At 40.2% G+C, this 17,909-nt stretch overlaps 2 protein-coding genes across 3 annotated transcripts; both read left to right on the forward strand.

Moving 5' to 3' along the window:
* Positions 1-4,031: 4,031 nt before the first annotated feature.
* bbc3 (BCL2 binding component 3) lies at positions 4,032-10,993 on the forward strand. Its single transcript, XM_077566803.1, has 4 exons — positions 4,032-4,299; positions 5,304-5,535; positions 8,795-8,994; positions 9,908-10,993. Exons 2-4 carry the CDS (start codon positions 5,316-5,318, stop codon positions 10,001-10,003), a joined length of 516 nt encoding a protein of 171 aa, XP_077422929.1. The 5' UTR covers positions 4,032-4,299; positions 5,304-5,315; the 3' UTR covers positions 10,004-10,993.
* Positions 10,994-12,814: 1,821 nt separating this feature from the next.
* Positions 12,815-17,270, forward strand: aldoca (aldolase C, fructose-bisphosphate, a). 2 transcript variants are annotated; one of them, XM_077565830.1, is made up of 9 exons: positions 12,815-12,872; positions 13,884-14,013; positions 14,202-14,413; positions 15,047-15,101; positions 15,192-15,352; positions 15,648-15,731; positions 15,802-15,976; positions 16,057-16,256; positions 16,833-17,270. In XM_077565830.1, exons 2-9 carry the CDS (start codon positions 13,902-13,904, stop codon positions 16,923-16,925), a joined length of 1,092 nt encoding a protein of 363 aa, XP_077421956.1. In that variant the 5' UTR covers positions 12,815-12,872; positions 13,884-13,901; the 3' UTR covers positions 16,926-17,270. The 2 variants fall into 2 exon arrangements, with proteins under 2 accessions (XP_077421956.1, XP_077421955.1); XM_077565829.1 differs by having other exon boundaries at positions 12,850-12,872; positions 13,855-14,013.
* The last annotated feature ends 639 nt before the right edge of the window (positions 17,271-17,909 follow it).

Here is a 17,909-nt window from a genome sequence, read left to right on the forward strand (position 1 = left end):
TATCTATCTATCTATCTATGTTGCTATCTAATCAAACTATGTTGCATTCAGGCACAGTCTGAAATTGCACCAAATTACAGTGAAAATGCTTAACCTAATAATTTATACATTAAATTGCATTTTGTCATTTAAATTACCTCCACGTTTATCATCATATGACACATTTCATTGTACTCCAATTGTGCATCAGAATGTCAATAAGGGTCTACCACTGCTGGATTGTTGTTGTCAATGCATGAGGAACATAGCATATTTTCACTGGGGGGGTCACACAAAGGTTACACCGTGGTGGCACATGATTTTGAATGGCATACCATCAGGTGACCAATATGATATAATGTGTAGAAACTGAACATAACATGTTTGCAAGAGTCAGTGGTCGTCCATTTATGTCAGTCATGCTCATCACTTCTCTGTTGAAGGAGGTGGAAGAAGGTTTTGGTGGTGGTGGTGGGGGGGGGGGGGGGTGCTGGGCAATGATCTCATTGTTGAATGAGCCAAACAAGCTCCCCGGAGACAACACCGGAGCCCTTGAGGTTGTGATCACGGAGAGATGACACCAACGCCGGCCACTTTTGTTTATACACAAGACCGTCTCCAGGGTGGATGGTAATGGAAATGGCTGTAGTGTGTGTCTCCGGGCAGTTTACAGATGCAATAGCCAATAGCAATAACATTTCCTCCAGCTTTAAGCCACCTAGTGTGAAGTTTTTGGCTTGTTAATTCCCATTTCCGCACACCTGCAAAAATGACAAAAACAATTTAAAATGTATGCAAGGCCACATGCTGGCAATCAACTTGCTCTAGGGCTGTGACGACTATTTGAATAACCCAAATAAGACTGACCGTAGAAGCAACTGGAGCCGCGCGTTAAGATTAAAATACTGAATCAATTAATCATTTATTATGTCTCGGCTGAAATGATGACATTTTATGTTAATAATGACCAACAGTCCAAACGTCCACATATGAACTGTTCAAAAAAAGGTCAAACTACATGTTGTTGCCTGAATATTACGATTTTCAAACTAATACTTCAAAAGCAGAGGATTATGTTTACTGTTTTAACCTATTTGATTTAGATTTTATTTAGAACAATTCAATTGTTTATTATACAGTATTTTATATTTACTAATGTACCTATGTACTAATGTTGTCTATTCATTCCTGCACTTAACTAAAAATGGCAGTCGTATTCTAACAATTGCATTTACGTAGTTTGTAACAACGAGATAAATTGTAACAAGGTCAATTATTCAATTTATTCAGATCCACAACGCAGAGTCAGACACCACTGGTTTCACATGATTTTGTTTGTCTGCGTGAAACGATGATAGATGATACTTGTCCGGGCATGTACCTGACACCCCCCAGAAACCCCCAATTCAGCAGCCCGAGAATGGCGGGTGGGGAGGTAGAGGTTTGGGGTGGGGGGTAGTGGTGGTGGTAGGGGTTCATTTCCAGCTGATTAGACCGCCTTTAACCCTGCAACAACCCACCCCCTTTCTTCCCTCTCTGCCCTGCAGCTGGGGTAGACAATGTGAGTGGGGTTAAAGGTTGCCCAGTGGGGGTGTAACTAGTCATTTGTGATGCTAATGCTATTCTGTGATGTCACTGTAAACACTACTACTACTACCACTACTACTACTGCTGCTGCTGCTCCAAGTGACATCATGTTTTTCCTGCATTGCAGCACACATGTTTTGTCACAACAATACAAACAACACAGAAAAAAAAAACTGGCTGTGGCTAAAGCTATGCAGCCATTCTGCATTGTCATTTGAATCTGCTAATTAGCTTAGCAACAGTAACCAAGCAAAAGCGCAATTAGATTGAAGTCACGCTATATGTGAGTTTCTTATCCAGTCACATGAAGTCGAACATGACTGCTCCAGGCCACAACAATCACATGATGGAATGATAGAAATAAATTTGTGTGGTTAGTCATATGGTAGCCAAAAAGACAAAAAGTTATATTACATAATACATTTACTGTTGAAAAGATGTCAAATGATTGTATTGTATATCTCACCAGTCATTATACAATGAACCTCCACTATTTATGGGGACTAGGGATGAAGCCCTGAAACAAAGAGTAAAAATCTGCAAATACTGTAATTGAAGCCCTCATCCAAAATGTTTATAACTATATTAATAGTTTAAACTCTGAATATATAGCAAACTATTATCCAAAAACACTTAATGTCATTTCAAACTCATCTTACAACATTACACAAAAATAACTGGCTTCAATGTTCCATGCTGCTGTTTGTGGTCAAGCCTGCTAAGAGCCCGTGGCCAACGCTTGCTAGGCCTTAGCACAGGCGTCACCAACCTTTAAGAGAACTACTTCTTGGGTACTGATTACTGCAAAAAGGATACCACTTTGAGTCACACTTCTGAAATAATAAATTGAATTTGCTCAAATTTCTGTTTTTAGAAGTAATTCATCTCCTTATCGTTGTTGTGCCCGCTAGCTAGTCTTCATGTATGCTAGGGTTTAGTCGTGGGCTGCACTACTGACCTTTGAACTATATATTTTTAAAAGAAATATTGTCATTTCCAAATTTTCACCAACGCAAGTGTGATTCTAACAAGAATAGCAACAATAAAAAGTTAAATGTAATTCACTGGAAACTGGTGCTATTTTTTTTTAGCATAGCAACACAAAACTAATTGGACGATTATGATTTATTTTTGTTTCAATAGCATTTAATTGGTAGTTTAATGATGCAAATCTGTGGTTTGGAACACGTTTTAGTCCTATTCCTTGTCCTAATCCAATAAAGATTAGGCCAACTATTTTGCTAGTTCCTATTTCATGATGTGTGAGTGCAGTGCCCATTGAGGGTCAAGTCAGCACTCCCTTAATTTCGATGATTGGTCAATTCACATTTTTGACAATACTGACAATAAATCGGCAATATAGACAATTAGTGGAACTTGAGATGGAAATGCAGCACAAGGTAACTGATGCTATGCAGTCATTAGGCTCTCCTGAACCGAAAGCATTACACTACGAGCATACACCTAGTAGCCTAGCCCTAGATAATATCTGAGGACACTTATTGCCAGTAGCAAGCACATGTGCCTCAGGCCATTCGGGGATTCCCAAGTCATATAAGTGACGTCAAATTACACTTGTTTATGCACCGTGATCCCATGTGTCTTTCACCTTTCTGGTTACTGCCTTAAATTGAGCCTCAAGCACATATGTCAATTGATTATTATTATTATATGGCAAGCTTGTGCAGCACAACACAGAGAAACATGACACCCTAGGCTGACTCATTGTTAGGAAGTGAAGGGGAAAGTCAGCTGGGGGGTTGGGGGATAAAACTCAGCATGGGTGAAGTTTGTTTACATGCCGAAGAAGAAACCAACTGTTAAAATGCAAATCCCTGCAGGCCCTGTTTCATGACAGTGACAGTTTGCATGCAATGAGTTGAGTTAGTGACATGCAAGTGTGAGTAAATAAAAAAAAAGAAGAAAAACTGTGAATGAGGATTGCAAGTAAAGAGGGGGCGGAGGCAGCAGCTGGTGTCAGGGAGCATGTCAGCACTTGTTGTGGACCAGGAAAAACCAAACAACGGAAGTCAAGACCATACTCCGTCAAAATTAAAGCACCACACATGGAGTGCTGCAGTGTTTGTATACAACAAATCACCACGTGCACTAGACATACTACTACAACTACATGATACTACATACTATAATGTTACTCTTAAAATCTGAAAACTATGTTACTTTATTCTGTAAAGTATGCAACTTTATTGTATTCTCATAGTATTTTGATATTTGTTTGTCGTCTTTCCAGCTTGGCCCTAATAAAGAAGTTGTTTTAAAAATAGAATAATTCGATCATTTAGGCATTTTTGGTGAATTTCTGCCACTGTTATTGACGTTGTAGTGTTGTTTTAAGCTTTTAAAACACAAATGACCACAATATTCAATCAGTCACACAGTCAATGTGTTCTTTTATGTTGAAACCCCAGACCGGATGTTGCTGCCAAGTATAAAACTGAGGAAAACCCCACTAGGCGGCAAAGACTCAAAAGACGAAGACCAACAAACATGTCACGCACTCGTCGGTAGCGGCCAAACGAATGGACGCGTAACAAATTTATTCGACTAGTCATCTAAAGTCGTCGGGCGAGGTCGTCTGACATGAAGTGACACTCGTGGACCGACCGCATGACACTTTTTTTCGCAGCGGCCCGCTTCTGATGTGCCCGGGTTTGCGCCTCTCTACTCACCGGCCCTGAAGAACAACTCATTACGGAGAAACACCACTCACCGGTAAGACAAAATGGTCGACACACAACTGCTCTACATATAGTGCAAGACTGTATGTACTCTTGGTATTTTAACATGCTAGCCGTGCTACGAACTAGCACTTTACAATCATCAATGGCCTGTTATCGCCATTGTAGTAAACCCCACGTACAAATGTAGTGGCAATGTCGCTAAATGTACATGATGGGGTAGAGTAAGTGGATGTATTATTATTATTTAAATAGAATTGTTAAAATGGTGCGCGTGCATTTTGTTTACAAACACTGGAATCCAAAATGGCACATGTGCTGCCCCCTGGCGACCGATGAAGGAATCTAGGTCAGACATGCAACGTAAGTGCATTTTTGCATGATAAATACTCGGCAGTGTTGGACTTTTTCTGACACTTGCAACGCTTAATTCAGTTAAGTGAATGATTCTTGAACTTTTTAGACCAAGAGTCACACCAAAAAAGACCTAATTTAACATTAAAATGCAGTAGTGTAGTAGGTCATGATGTTAATAAATAAAAAAAAAGTAATTTATTTTAAGACACGGTAATATTTTACTGGTTAAATGGTACGTTTCAATATAGGAAAATTAAAAATATAGGAAAATAAAAGCAATTTAAATAATGATTCAATTATAATGGATTGCTCATAATAAATAAATAAATACTTTTTCTGCATAAATGTATATAAAATCAACTGTTCTTAAAGATGAAATGCATTTAAAAGTTGGATGCAATATGTATTTAGACATTTTTGGTTAAATTGGTGGTGTAGAGCGTTATGTTTTTGTTTTTAGAAAAAAGCTATCCTAATGGATTTGATGTATTGACTGTATTTAAACACCATTTAAATCACTCAAATTGTTGTAACAAAATGGGGGGAGGGGTCAAGATAAATTGAAGACAAGAAAGCAGAGTAGCAACTACATGTCTGTGCATTGTCATAAATATAGAGGAATAGTGTACATGGTGACTACGCTAACTCATTGTAAAAATGTGATTTTTAATTTTCTTTCAGGCTACCAGTAAGATGGCACGCGCTGAGACCGTAGAGAGCGTAGGTGAGGCTGCCGGAGGGGCAAGTGGCCCTCTGCCCCACCAACACCTCAGCGCTTGTCACTCCTTCTTGCACAACTCTCCCAGCAATCACCGCCAGAACCAGCAGCAGAACTGCCGGGAACAACCCAATCTGCCTACGCCACCGCCTTCACCACCCAGCCAGCTAAACGCCGTCTTTGGAGAACAATCAGGTAGGGTCATGAAATTCAGAGGCAAATGTGCTCCAGAAGGGCACAAAAATGTGTGGATTGGTAATGATTGCAGTCAACTTCATTGCACCAGGGCAGAGGTCAAATATTAACATTGGGGCCTGACAGATTAATCGGCCCGGCAATTTTATGGGCTCATATTACCTCCTTTTGAAATGGAGAGAATCAGCACTTTTTTACACATTACAACACAAGATAAAGATAATAATGACATGCAACTACAACCAACTAAACCCCACCCCGCAACCCCAAAAAATTATAGAGAAAAATTGGCAAATTTTTGCTAGTTTTTCTCTCTATAATAAAGTTAAACAAATACTGTGGGACAGAGTATTGTAAAACACTCAAATGTTCTGCCTGTAATTCATATCTTTATTGTTGTAGGCGTTTAGGAACCAAAATATAAGTTATTTTACTCATGATATAGTTTTTGAATTAAAGGGCCAATTAATCGGTTATCAGAATTTTATTCGGCCAAATATCGGAATCGGCCTAAAAAAAAAAACCATACCGTAAGCTGCAACTGTGGGAATACTTAAACATATAATTAAATATAATTAGGTGTGTACACAACTGTGGGGTATATTGTAATTTAGGATAATTGTGTGTGCGTGTGTGTGTGTGTGTGTGTGTGTGTGTGTGTGTGTGTGTGTGTGTGTGTGTGTGTGTGTGTGTGTGTGTGTGTGTGTGTGTGTGTGTGTGTGTGTGTGTGTGTGTGTGTGTAATGTTGGCAAGGAATGTGCAAAAGTACAGACAGTGCATATAGAGCCATGTGTGACATAGTATAATGATGGAATCTTTGAAGGTATAACCATGCGTACAGTATATAAATATGTCAGTACATAACCGACGGGTATGTAGGCGTATTTACTAATCGCTTTCCAAATCAACAGAAATGTACGTTGGTTGGAAAAGTGTAATGGTGTTACAGATGAATATGAAATGAGCAGTGAGGGGTCTGCGCAGATGTTATGCCCAATACCAAACTACCCGTAGTGAGGGGCATCAAACCCAAGGGTCACCACAGCTACAACTTGTAACTGTTTACTGTTTTAGGCATTACAATTCCAAATGTACCTCGTGGCTTTCTCTCGGGACCACTGATGGTCCGCAAGTCATGCTTTGAAACCCCCCAGGTGCGAATTGTTGCTACTCTGCGGTTGGTCTTCCCCGCCTCATCATTCCCACGTAATAAACTTGAGTTCAAAAGGTGTACCGTGAGGTGTTTGTTTGTAGATTGACGTACATTGGCGTACTTTGTTGACGCAAGTGGAAGCCAAAAGTGCTCCGACCAGTTTGAAGAGCAGATTATATCGTTGACAGATGAGAATAAAAGTTGACACATGCTTTCTGTTTCTTCACGGCGCGTAAAAATGCAAACCCATCTCAGTTTACAAGATGATGTTCGTTTTATTGTTAATATTTTTAATAATATGCAATAGTAAAAAAAACTAAATAAAACAAGTATCAGGCTGCGCTTTGGACACCCTGATTTAGTACTTGTGGGATTATAAATATACCAAAAGTGTTTTTTTTTTTTTAAATTATTATTATTAATGAGCATTTTAATTCATGCCTTTTATTTGTAATTAATTCTTCTTTGTCAGGCAGTTGCTAGCCTGCCATTAACTGGCTGGAGACTTTATAACAAGTACATTTGTGTACAAATAATTAAAAAAAAAACTAAGAATATTTTTAGCCTGATATCCTAATTTCCCATGTCATTTTAAACTTAATTATTATAGTATTTTTTTGTTGCTTTTACAATGTTGTATTTTAAAAAATAAAGAGAATTTGTGTTTAATTACTAATTATTTTTTTGTAAAAAATATTATTGGGGAAAATCTCGGTAATTACTAACTTAATTTTGAGCAAAAATTACTTTTTATTTTCTTACTGACCCATATTTTCTGACCATTTCTGTAAGAAGTACAGCTTTTAGTGACCTGTACTATTTGTTTGTATAAAGAAAAGGTTGATAATTAATTAATAATTATCTTTTTCAAGAGCAGGGCTTTGCAAAATCGTGTTGTTGTTTGTTTTTTTTGCCGTTCCGATATTTGGCAGAATAAAGGTTTGTTAACCGATTAACCAGCCCATTAATTAAAAAAACAAATCTAATCTTTTTTTTTTTTTTTAAAGAGATATTTTTTGGGTCCTTTAACACTTAAAACAAATAAAGATACAGCATAAATAACAGGCAGAACGTTTGCCCATTTTATCATGCTTTGTATTTTATTATTTGCGTAACGTTACAGCAGAGACAAAAACTGGCAGATTGAGATTAATTTGAGAAGACTAAATCAGTCTGGCTCTAATTAATATTTTAGTACAAAAAAAATCTTAAAGGAAAAATGGGGTAACTGCTCAGTTCATTTTAAATAAAATAACATTAAAATATTTTTATTGACACACAATTTTTTTCAAGAACATGAATTCCCAAAAATGATGTCTTATGTAAGTAGGGCAAGAATGGAAACTTGAGGAGTTTTTTTTTTTTGTGTATCTTTTTGCAGCTTGTCTCCCTTCCTTCCTGCCTCCCTCCCTCCCTCCCTTCCCTTCTCTGTGCTGCATCTCAGCTGTGGGGCATGTTGAGACTTGTCCTGCACCTGCACTCACGCCAGCAGCCTGCATTTCCTGCATTTCCTGCTACCTCACACATTCAATTAAAATATACAAGAATAAAATAAACACAAAATTAACATGCCATGTAATTTTGTAAAAAAAATAATTATTGAACAATTAATCCTCGAAAACTTTATATTTAGGAGCTTTTAGGTGCATTAAGCATTGTTTAAAATGTAGCCAACAGAACATTTTCATCATTTGATCTCTGGTATAAAATTATTCAATAAAACTTTAAATTTAGGGGAATTTGATTTATCATACTTAATGTTGTAAATGAGTCATAACTTCTGTTCAACCCTGTCGATGATTAAAGTTAGTCAGGGAGTTGTCCAATCAGAGTGCAGCACCCGCCAGCTCCACTGCCAATCAAGGCGGAGCGTACTGTCAGTCTTCCAGTCGCCTTGGCAACAAGTCACGGCCCTTTCTCATTTTGTTTTGTTTTGTTTGCTTTTCTCCCGTCTAGTCACCTTCCGCTAATCCTCCTGTCTCAAAAAGCCGATCGGGGTGCCGGGGGTATTGTTTCCATGGCAACCGTACAGAAACGCAAAGAAAATAAATCATAAGTCGACCCAGAAAAAGTCTAACTTCCTGTTTGGGACTTCTTTCTGCATAGACGGCGGGCAGCAACGTCAGGAGGCGGCCCATCAGCGCGGTCCCCTGCCGGACCTGCTGCCTCGCGACCCACGCCCGTTTGGGGGTCGGTCGCATCCCAGAGGCGAGGCCACGCTGGAGGCGAGGCACGTAGACACCACCGCCGTGGCCCAGCAGCTCCGGACCATCGGGGATCAATTTAACGCCTCCATGATGAGAGCGGTAAGATATCTGCAGATATGAAAATATGTCATGCCGTGCGCCATGATATTGTGTGACATCATTGCGTGACGTAACGTGATGTGAGAGGCTAGGCGCGATGACATCATAGCATAGCTTGATGTCTTCGTGTGACACCTGGCGTCACATGATGCAACAATCATCCGTGATGTCATCAGAGAGTTAGTTAGCTGGAATCGTGGCCAACCTCATAGTTCCAAGCGTGACATCAGACCGCGATTGGCTCCTCACTGAGCTGAGCGCTGGTGTGGTTCGCTGATAAAGGGAGTGACAGGCCAAAGGTCAATGTAGGATACACGTGACTGACTGCTGTGACTCCGCCTCTTTCTTTTGACATCCATGTGACTTTTAGGCTGACACATGGACTTTGTTGTTGTTGTTGAAGTAATAATTAACTAAACATCACACAAACACAGTGTGTGTGGTCTTGACTTTATATTATGAATGAGCTCACTTTACTCTGAGCAAATGTTGAACTACTGTGCTGCTTTTCTTATCTCCTCCCCCCTCTCACCCCTCCTCATCCCTCCTCACACTGGCTCGCGTGAGGACTTGTCAACAGACTCGCTCCCCCTCCCCCCCTCCTCCTCACACATGCTCACAGGCTGCATGTCTGAGTGAGGCCGGCGATGACATCATCTTTGTTTACGTGCTCAAGGCTGTGTGTGTACGTGTGTATATAGACATCTTTGAATGGCGTCTGCATGTGTGTGTGTATGTTATGCTTATTTTTGATTGGCCTGTGTGCGCACACACATAAAATTATACACACTTCTGTTTTGTATTGTAATTGTCTTTTGGTTTTTGATTTGGGCATATTGTCTCAATTCATATCCTTCAACTGGGTGGCTAATCTAGTTAGCACGTTAGCTTACCAGTATGTGTCTGCCCTCAGCACGACGCCCCCCAATGGCAAGACTGGATAGACGCCGGCCGAGGCTTCCTCAACTTGGCGGCGCGCACCCTCAGCGCCCTCTACAGGCTGGCCTAGGCGTAGGCCCGGCTGGGTTACCACGGCAACCACTAGACGGGTGCGAGGCGTCGGTGCGTCTGCTGGTTCGGACCGCAGACGACACTTGCTGACCTTTTTTGTTTTTTTGTCAACTGTGAAAGTGGATCCAAAACCTTTGACGGTTGTCCACACCGGATGCTAAAGCTAATGGCTAGCCAGTTACGTTCAATGAGCTTTTTTGGGCAAATGTTTAATGATGGCTTTTTTTCCCCGTATGAAATTGGTTTGGTTCATCGTGTGACACATTGAGTGCCTTTGTCCTGACCAATTACACACACGCATATTTTTGGTACAGTAAAATGTCCATACAACACACACTAACAGACACAACACAGACAGACACACACACATGCACTATTGGTACTCCATGTTGTGACTTTCAAGAGTGTAAATATTTGTTACCAATCCTAAACGATGCGATGATGGTTAGAAACTAAATCCAGTGGATTTGAGATGTATGTCACGCAAAACATGATTTGATTTGAGTCCCGAAAAAGTATTTCATCATGTTTTGAAATGATTGTCTGATAGGTAATTTATTTTGCGGTAGCATATTTGTAGCCTTCTTTTGTTGTTTGTCATTTGTTTTCCATGACGTTTTTTAATTTATTTTGTGTTCCGGACATTCCTGTTGCGCGTGACAAAACGGGAAGCCACAAATCACAAATGAGCTTGGCATACTACATACTACAGGATTTGCCACTCTTGATGTACTTTAACTCAAAGTGCACTTTCTATTTTCTGTTTTGTTTTCAGCAATTGTTGACGTTTAGCATGTTTACGCGACCGCTTTGCTTTGGTACCTTTGCTAGCCGCACGTTTGCTAATAACGTGGTTAGTTCCCGTTGGGCCGTTTCGTTAGCAGCCAGTCAACTGAACTCATCCAGTTGTTTTGTTTTTTACTGTTGTAAAGTTTCTACTGGAATTTTCTACTTTGTTCTTTTATATAATAAAGTTAATTCAATAAAGTCTTGGTTTGTGTTGTTTTTTTTATTTACATAATGTACATAGACTGCTCTCCAAAAGTATTGGAACAGTAAGTGAAAGTCTTGGTTTGATTTAACCTACAGTGGATATAAAAAGTCTACACACCCCTGTTCAATTGTGATGTTTTTGTAATATATACAACTGAGACCAGGATTTTGTTTTTATCCTCCATTAATGTGACCTATAAACTGTACATACCAATTGAAAAAAAATCTATTCTCGTCAAGGCAAGTAAAAAAAAATGTAGTTGCAGAAGTGTGCACACCCTCATAACTTGGGTGTGGCTATGTTCGGAATGAACTAACCACATTCAAACTCACATTAAACGGAATTAAACACTTGCTAACATTTAAAGCGCCTTTGATTGACCCCCAAAAAGTTCTAAGGTTCCCTCAGGCTTTTTCTGACATCTTAGCACAAACCATGGCGTACAGAAAGCTTGCATATGGCATCAGAGCGATCTCATAAGGTAGCCAGTCAGCTACAAAATAATTTCCAAGGGCTTAATCAGAGACTTTAAATGGTGTCAGGTGATAGAAGCAGACAAAACAACTGAAAATAATCTGTTTTCTTTGTAACGTACATCACAGGCAATTTTGAGATGACCCATTTAGGAGGCCCGAACCAACCAGCCAATGAGGGCGGCCTCAATAAGAGCACTAGATAAAGCAGGGTCATTAACGTGTTTTTAATTGGCTGACAGCGATGGCGTCCCAGGGGAGGAATCCACATGTAATTGCTGTTCTTGATCTATTTCACACTCATGAATAGGAGCAACATGAAATGTCTCTTGGGCTTTTGTTTTAGCAGGTCCATCATGGCCACTCACTGGCCCACGGTGGCAGGGCCGCAGCCATCATTTTAAACTTCAATGAGCAAACGCTCAACTCGCATTTAACGGATCCTCATCATAGTGGCTAAAGACCTAAAAGCGGCAAAACATAGTAGCTACTAGAACTTGGAAAAGGACAGACTGGGAATCAAAACTTGTGGTTTGTAGGAGACATTTTCTCATAAGTGCAGTATGCAAAAAATAAAATAAAAATGCTTTGGTCGGGTTGTCTTTGAGTAATTTAGCTAAACATACTGGCTAGCCTGCTAACATCAGCGTCTGAGGTTGGAGCTATAGCGCAGCCATAAAACTTTAAATCACTCTCCTGAAAAATGACAAAATGGCGTCAGCCCACTGTCGTTCTCAGTGGCTCAATTCACCTCATGCATCTTTTTTTGTAATTTTTTTTTATCTGACACAATTTCAAACTGAGGCAGTAGAAAAGAAGGCTAAACTCATCTCATGCTTTCTCAAGGCTCTTCCTTGGTCAAATGACAGAAGTATTTGTGGTGCTCTCCGAAACTCCACGACGACGTGACATCACGGTGGAAAGGTCTACGACTTTCAATTTCTCATTCACTGTTCAAACCTCACATGAGAAGTTGATGAATTGCTTTGAGACTGTTGGAAAGACCTGTGATGATTCCAGGGTGAGGACCCAAATAGCAGGAGGGTTGACCACAGCCTCCCAAGGGAGATTTGTGCTAATTAGAATATAAATAGCAATTCCGCTAAAGGCTCAAATTGGGTTGCTTGAGGCTTCTTAATTCAATAATTTGTCCATGGACGTCTTGTTAAATTTGACATTTACAGATAATGTTGCATTTATTTCATAGTCAAGTGGCTTTTATTTTATTATTATTATGATTGGAAAAGAGCAATGGTTGTGCACAATTGTGATGCCCTTATTTGGTGTGAGCGATATGGCAAGCAAGCTCCGCCCACAGTGCTGGATTCAGAGAAAAGGCCACCACCGTCTCCCTCTCCTCCCATCACAGAGAACTGCCACACGCTTCATTTCCTGTCAAGGTAGGAAATATTTGCTGCTCTTTTTTTCTTCTTCTTTCAAAGTAAAGCATCCTTAGGCAAACTGGAAAGTGGCAATTTAAGCCAGGAAATCAGTAGTTTGATTTACGTGTTTCGTTTTTAGAACATTAATTTAATATGTGATATATGTATTAAATTTAAAATCATGGTGTTTTCATTTTAATGCATTTTAAAACAAAAATATTGATGTAATCTTGCTATTATTGATTTTGAGAGTTAACTTGGACTTTTTAAAATTTTCGTGTTTTATTTAAATGCATGTATTTAATATTGTATGTTTTAATTTTTAAAGCAACGTCAGGAATGGATTTTTTAAAAATGTATTTAGTTTTTAAAATAAAGTATAATTGATTCCCATTTTTATTTTTATTTTTTTACCCAAAACATTCTTGAATAAGAGGAGATAAACCTCCAATAAAATAAGCATTTTAGCCCAAAAACATTGGTTGGCTTTAAAAACAACATTTTTTTTTTTAATAAAAAACAAAAGATGCAAATAGGTGAATGGGTGTATGCAGTGGTCCACTGTATTTGTTTATTTTTATGTGAAGAAATTTTTTTAATTAATTAGTTTTTAAATGTACATTTTTATTTTTTGTTAAGTATTTTAAAATATTAACGTTTTTTTTAAACCCAATACATTTCATTTCAAAACTTTGTATATTTATTTTATTTAAAAAAAAAATGCATTTGTGTTCATCATTTTAACATTTTTGTCTGTTTTTATGAAGTAAAAGCTTTAACCCATATTTGATATTAAGTTAAAATGGTTGCTGCATACCTCACTATACACCATCAAAATCGTTGCATCATCATCATCAAGTTTATTGATGTACTGGACAGGAATCCCCACAAAATTGCATTTCACCTTTATGGTAATATAGAAATTATGACCTTTTTAAACACTTTTACTGTGGGCAGAACACTTAGCCATTCTTTTTTTTTTTGTTAATTGGCTTTACAGTGATTACTCAGTGGTGCCCTTTATTAAAGGTAGCACAGTTCTCCAACATGACGCACCAGTTCGCCACCCTGTCCGAGGCTCAGAAGAAGGAACTCCACGAGTCCGCCATGCGCATCGTCTCTCCGGGGAAGGGCATCCTGGCTGCGGACGAGTCAGTGGGTACGTATGTACACGACTCTACCGCGCTACCTTGAGTTCTCTTTTTTTTTTACAGTGGAGACAAGCAGCCAGAAAAAAAAAAAATACAAAATGAAAACACTCGCAAGGAGCATGGAACAGACATTTCTATTGGGAAAATGTATTTTGTTTGAATTCTACGAGTTTTTGAGCTTTGATGTTTTCGGCAGGCAGCATGGCCAAGCGTTTGGCCCAGGTGGGCGTGGAGAACACCGAGGAGAACCGTCGTCAGTTCCGTCAAATCCTGTTTAGCGCAGATGAGCGCGTCAACGGCTGCATCGGCGGCATCATCTTCTTCCACGAGACGCTCTACCAGCACTCGGACGCAGGGGTCGGCTTTGTCAAAATGATCCGAGATAGAGGCATCCTGGTTGGCGTCAAGGTACGGTTACAATTAGGGTTCGCTTAGGGCAGGGGTGTCCAAACTACGGCTCGGGAACCATTTGCCACCTGCCGTCCTTTTTTTTTTTGTGGATTGCGGCCCGAGCTGAATTAAATGTAAAACTTTTTTCTATGTAATTTTAAAGTGGAAGTCAACTTTAAACATTTCTTGAAAATAATATGTGACTAAACATGACATTCTGATTAATATTACATTTGTGGAATATGAGAGCCAGCCGTTTTATCCATCTCAGGGGGCGGCCATTTTCCTACTTCCTGTCGACTGAAGATGACATCAATGGGTGAGCTGTGATTGGTCGTTGCCTGAGTCGACAGCAAGTGGCAAAATGGCCGCCCACTGAGATGGATAAAAACAGCTGGATTTTGCTGCTTAACTCATATTCCACTAACACAATACTAACCAGAATACCATATTTAGACCAATGGGACTGCATGGAACATATTATTGTCAAAAAATAAATAAATGGGGGGTTGACTTCCGCTTTAAAACTGCTGGGTCAAAATAACCCAAATTGGGCACAATAGCCTAGCGCAGCTCTGAATCCAAAAAGAATAAGCGTTGGTTATTTATACCCAATGCATTGGGTTGAGGATGTTTTCTTTTCTTGCTCAGGTTGACAAAGGTGTTGTCCCTCTGCCAGGAACCTGCGGAGAAACCACCAGCCAAGGTGAGTACCGGAAATGTATCAGACTGTACAACTCCTCCTCTTGCCTATTAAGGAATAAACAACAAACCTGTATAAAATGTTTGTCCGTAGGTCTGGACGGCTTGGCAGAGCGCTGCGCCCAGTACAAAAAAGATGGCGCCTCCTTCGCCAAGTGGCGCTGCGTGATGAAGATCAGTGACGCCAACCCATCCAAGCTAGCCATCAGTGAGAACGCCAACGTACTGGCTCGCTATTCCAGCATCTGCCAGCAGGTGGGTGTACACAGCCCGCACGCTAAATAGACCTTTTCATCATGGCGTTGCTGATGAGTAGTTTGAATTTAATTAACTTGAATAGTTTTTTGGCTATGGATCGTGTTTTCATGTTGTTACAAACTGTAGTATGTATAAAATAATATGGAGATACGGTTTATCCAGTATTGGTACAGCTTGGATCATATTTGAATCTCCTGCGAACCTTATTTTTGTTGTAAAAGGTTATGTGATATAACATTGTCATTCTTGATTGGCTGTTACATCTTCGACTTTGCGATGCCTTCTCCTCCAGCAAGGCATGGTGCCCATCATCGAGCCCGAGCTCTTACCTGACGGAGATCACGACCTCAAGCGCTGCCAATATGTCACAGAGAAGGTGAGCGACTAATCTCTCATATTTAGACTTAAAGACATTTCAATAAAGCAACTATTGTTTTGGAGTTCAGGTGCTGACGGCGGTTTACCAAGCCATGTCGGACCACCACGTATACCTGGAGGGCACGCTGCTCAAACCCAACATGGTGACACCGGGACATGGCTGCAGCAAAAAGTACAGCCCGGAGGACGTCGCCATGGCAACACTCACCGCCCTGCGTCGCACTGTTCCTCCGGCGGTGGCGGGTAAGTCAACCCTAACACCAAGACGTCACTCGTACTTCCGCTTGTTCTTCGTTTTTGCCAACAACCTTATTTCCGGGTAGGCGTGGCCTTCCTCTCAGGGGGCCAGAGCGAAGAGGAGGCGTCCGTGCACCTGAACGCCATCAATAACTGCCCGCTGGCCAAACCCTGGACCCTCACCTTCTCCTTCGGACGTGCCCTGCAGGCCTCGGCGCTGCGGGCCTGGCGCGGACACAAGGAGAACGAGAAGGCCGCCACGGAGCAGTTCATCAAGAGGGCCGAGGTCAGAGGGGGCAAAAGATCACACGATGCTCTTAATGTACAAGTAGAGATTTTCTTTGTTTTTACTTCACTTTCCTCAAGTCTGGCCTCTCTAACTTAGCCTGCAAATATTCAAACCGTGGCTCAGTTTTTGATGCAAGTGCAGTTTCAACTCATTTACTTACTGTAACTCTAGTGTGAATAGCGAAAATCAGAAATTGACCCCCACCCAAAGAGGTTTGTAATTGTCTATTGATGCCACAAGATGGCGGCAAAACAATTTACTCCATTAGACAAGGCTAAGGCCTGACTAAATGAAGCTCCTCCCCTTACTTCAACATAGTATCTTGGTCAAGCAGCCACCAGATGTTGGCTAAGTAATATTTTTATATTAGACATGGCTTGGGCCTGATCAGTTCAGTTTTTTGGCAAATTAAAAGTAGAAGGTACAAATATCTGTTTTTGAGTGTTGGTGGGTCAGAAAATTTAATATTCAGGTGCAGGCCGCCCGCTGCTCTCTCCAAATACACAGCATTACAGTATGTGAATTTTTCGAAAATTGTTCATGATGTAGTTGTTGTGTGTGTGTCTGTGTCAGGTCAACAGCCTGGCGTGTCGAGGAAAGTACAAGGGCGCCGACAACTACGCTGATTCTGCGCACGGCGTCTACGGATCCTGTTACTCATACTAAACACGCTCATAAAGCTGAGACGCCTCCATCAACATACAAACGTGAATAGAAACTGTTGTGATATAGTCAGGGGGATTTCACTTATTGTTACCACCTAGCAAACTTACTTGAAAACAGTAGCTTTAAATTTAAATTGATAACCATGCTTGAAAGCAGAACCCAGACTATAACCCAATCGAGTCATTATACCTCAACTTGAGACCCTAAACCTAGCTTGACACGCCTAAATTGAAATAAATCAGTTGTAATGAAAGAGATGTTAATGCTTCCCGTTACAAAACCAACATATCAGTGTGCATACTGTTTCTGAGAGACTCCATTCCAAATAAAAGTGTTCTCACTCTCTGGCGTTTTGCTTTCCTGAAAGTTAAAGTACATGACGAGTTCAACACTGCTTTCAATGAACGTTTTAGTGTTAACTGTTGGCTACGATGGCGGTATTTGGAGCAATACCATGCACTATTCTTAGCTCCTGAAAGAGGAGCTTAACTCACACTCTTTATATGAACAAGATTAGGGGAAAATGGATGGCTGGATGGAAGTGGAGACGCCCTTTGCTGGCATGGAGAATATTTTAATTTAAGAAGTGGTTAGCGCCCTCTTCTGGCCGTACAAAGACTGCAGCGGTCACAAACGGTAAAACTGAGAACTGTGGACTGATTAATCCATGATAGAACTGCCTGTTTGATACACACTTGTTTACCGTTTTATGTTATAATTAATAATTATATCCATTTATGTTAGACAAATCACAACACTTCTCTGTCAGTGTTTACATTTTCAAATGATCGCTCTAGAAAATCACAATCCTGCATGGAGAGAAGGCCTAATTTTTAACACCATAATGATGACCCCTGGACTGAGGCCTGTCAAGTGATATCAACAGATCTTCTGAGTTTTTAGAGTATATGAGCAATAAATGTAATTTCCTTGTACAAGAAAACAGGTGCACAGCATATCTGCATGGGTACTAGGAATATAGAA

This window comes from Vanacampus margaritifer, chromosome 5 (genome assembly GCF_051991255.1).
Source record: "Vanacampus margaritifer isolate UIUO_Vmar chromosome 5, RoL_Vmar_1.0, whole genome shotgun sequence".
In the NCBI taxonomy this organism is placed as follows: Eukaryota; Metazoa; Chordata; class Actinopteri; order Syngnathiformes; family Syngnathidae; genus Vanacampus; species Vanacampus margaritifer.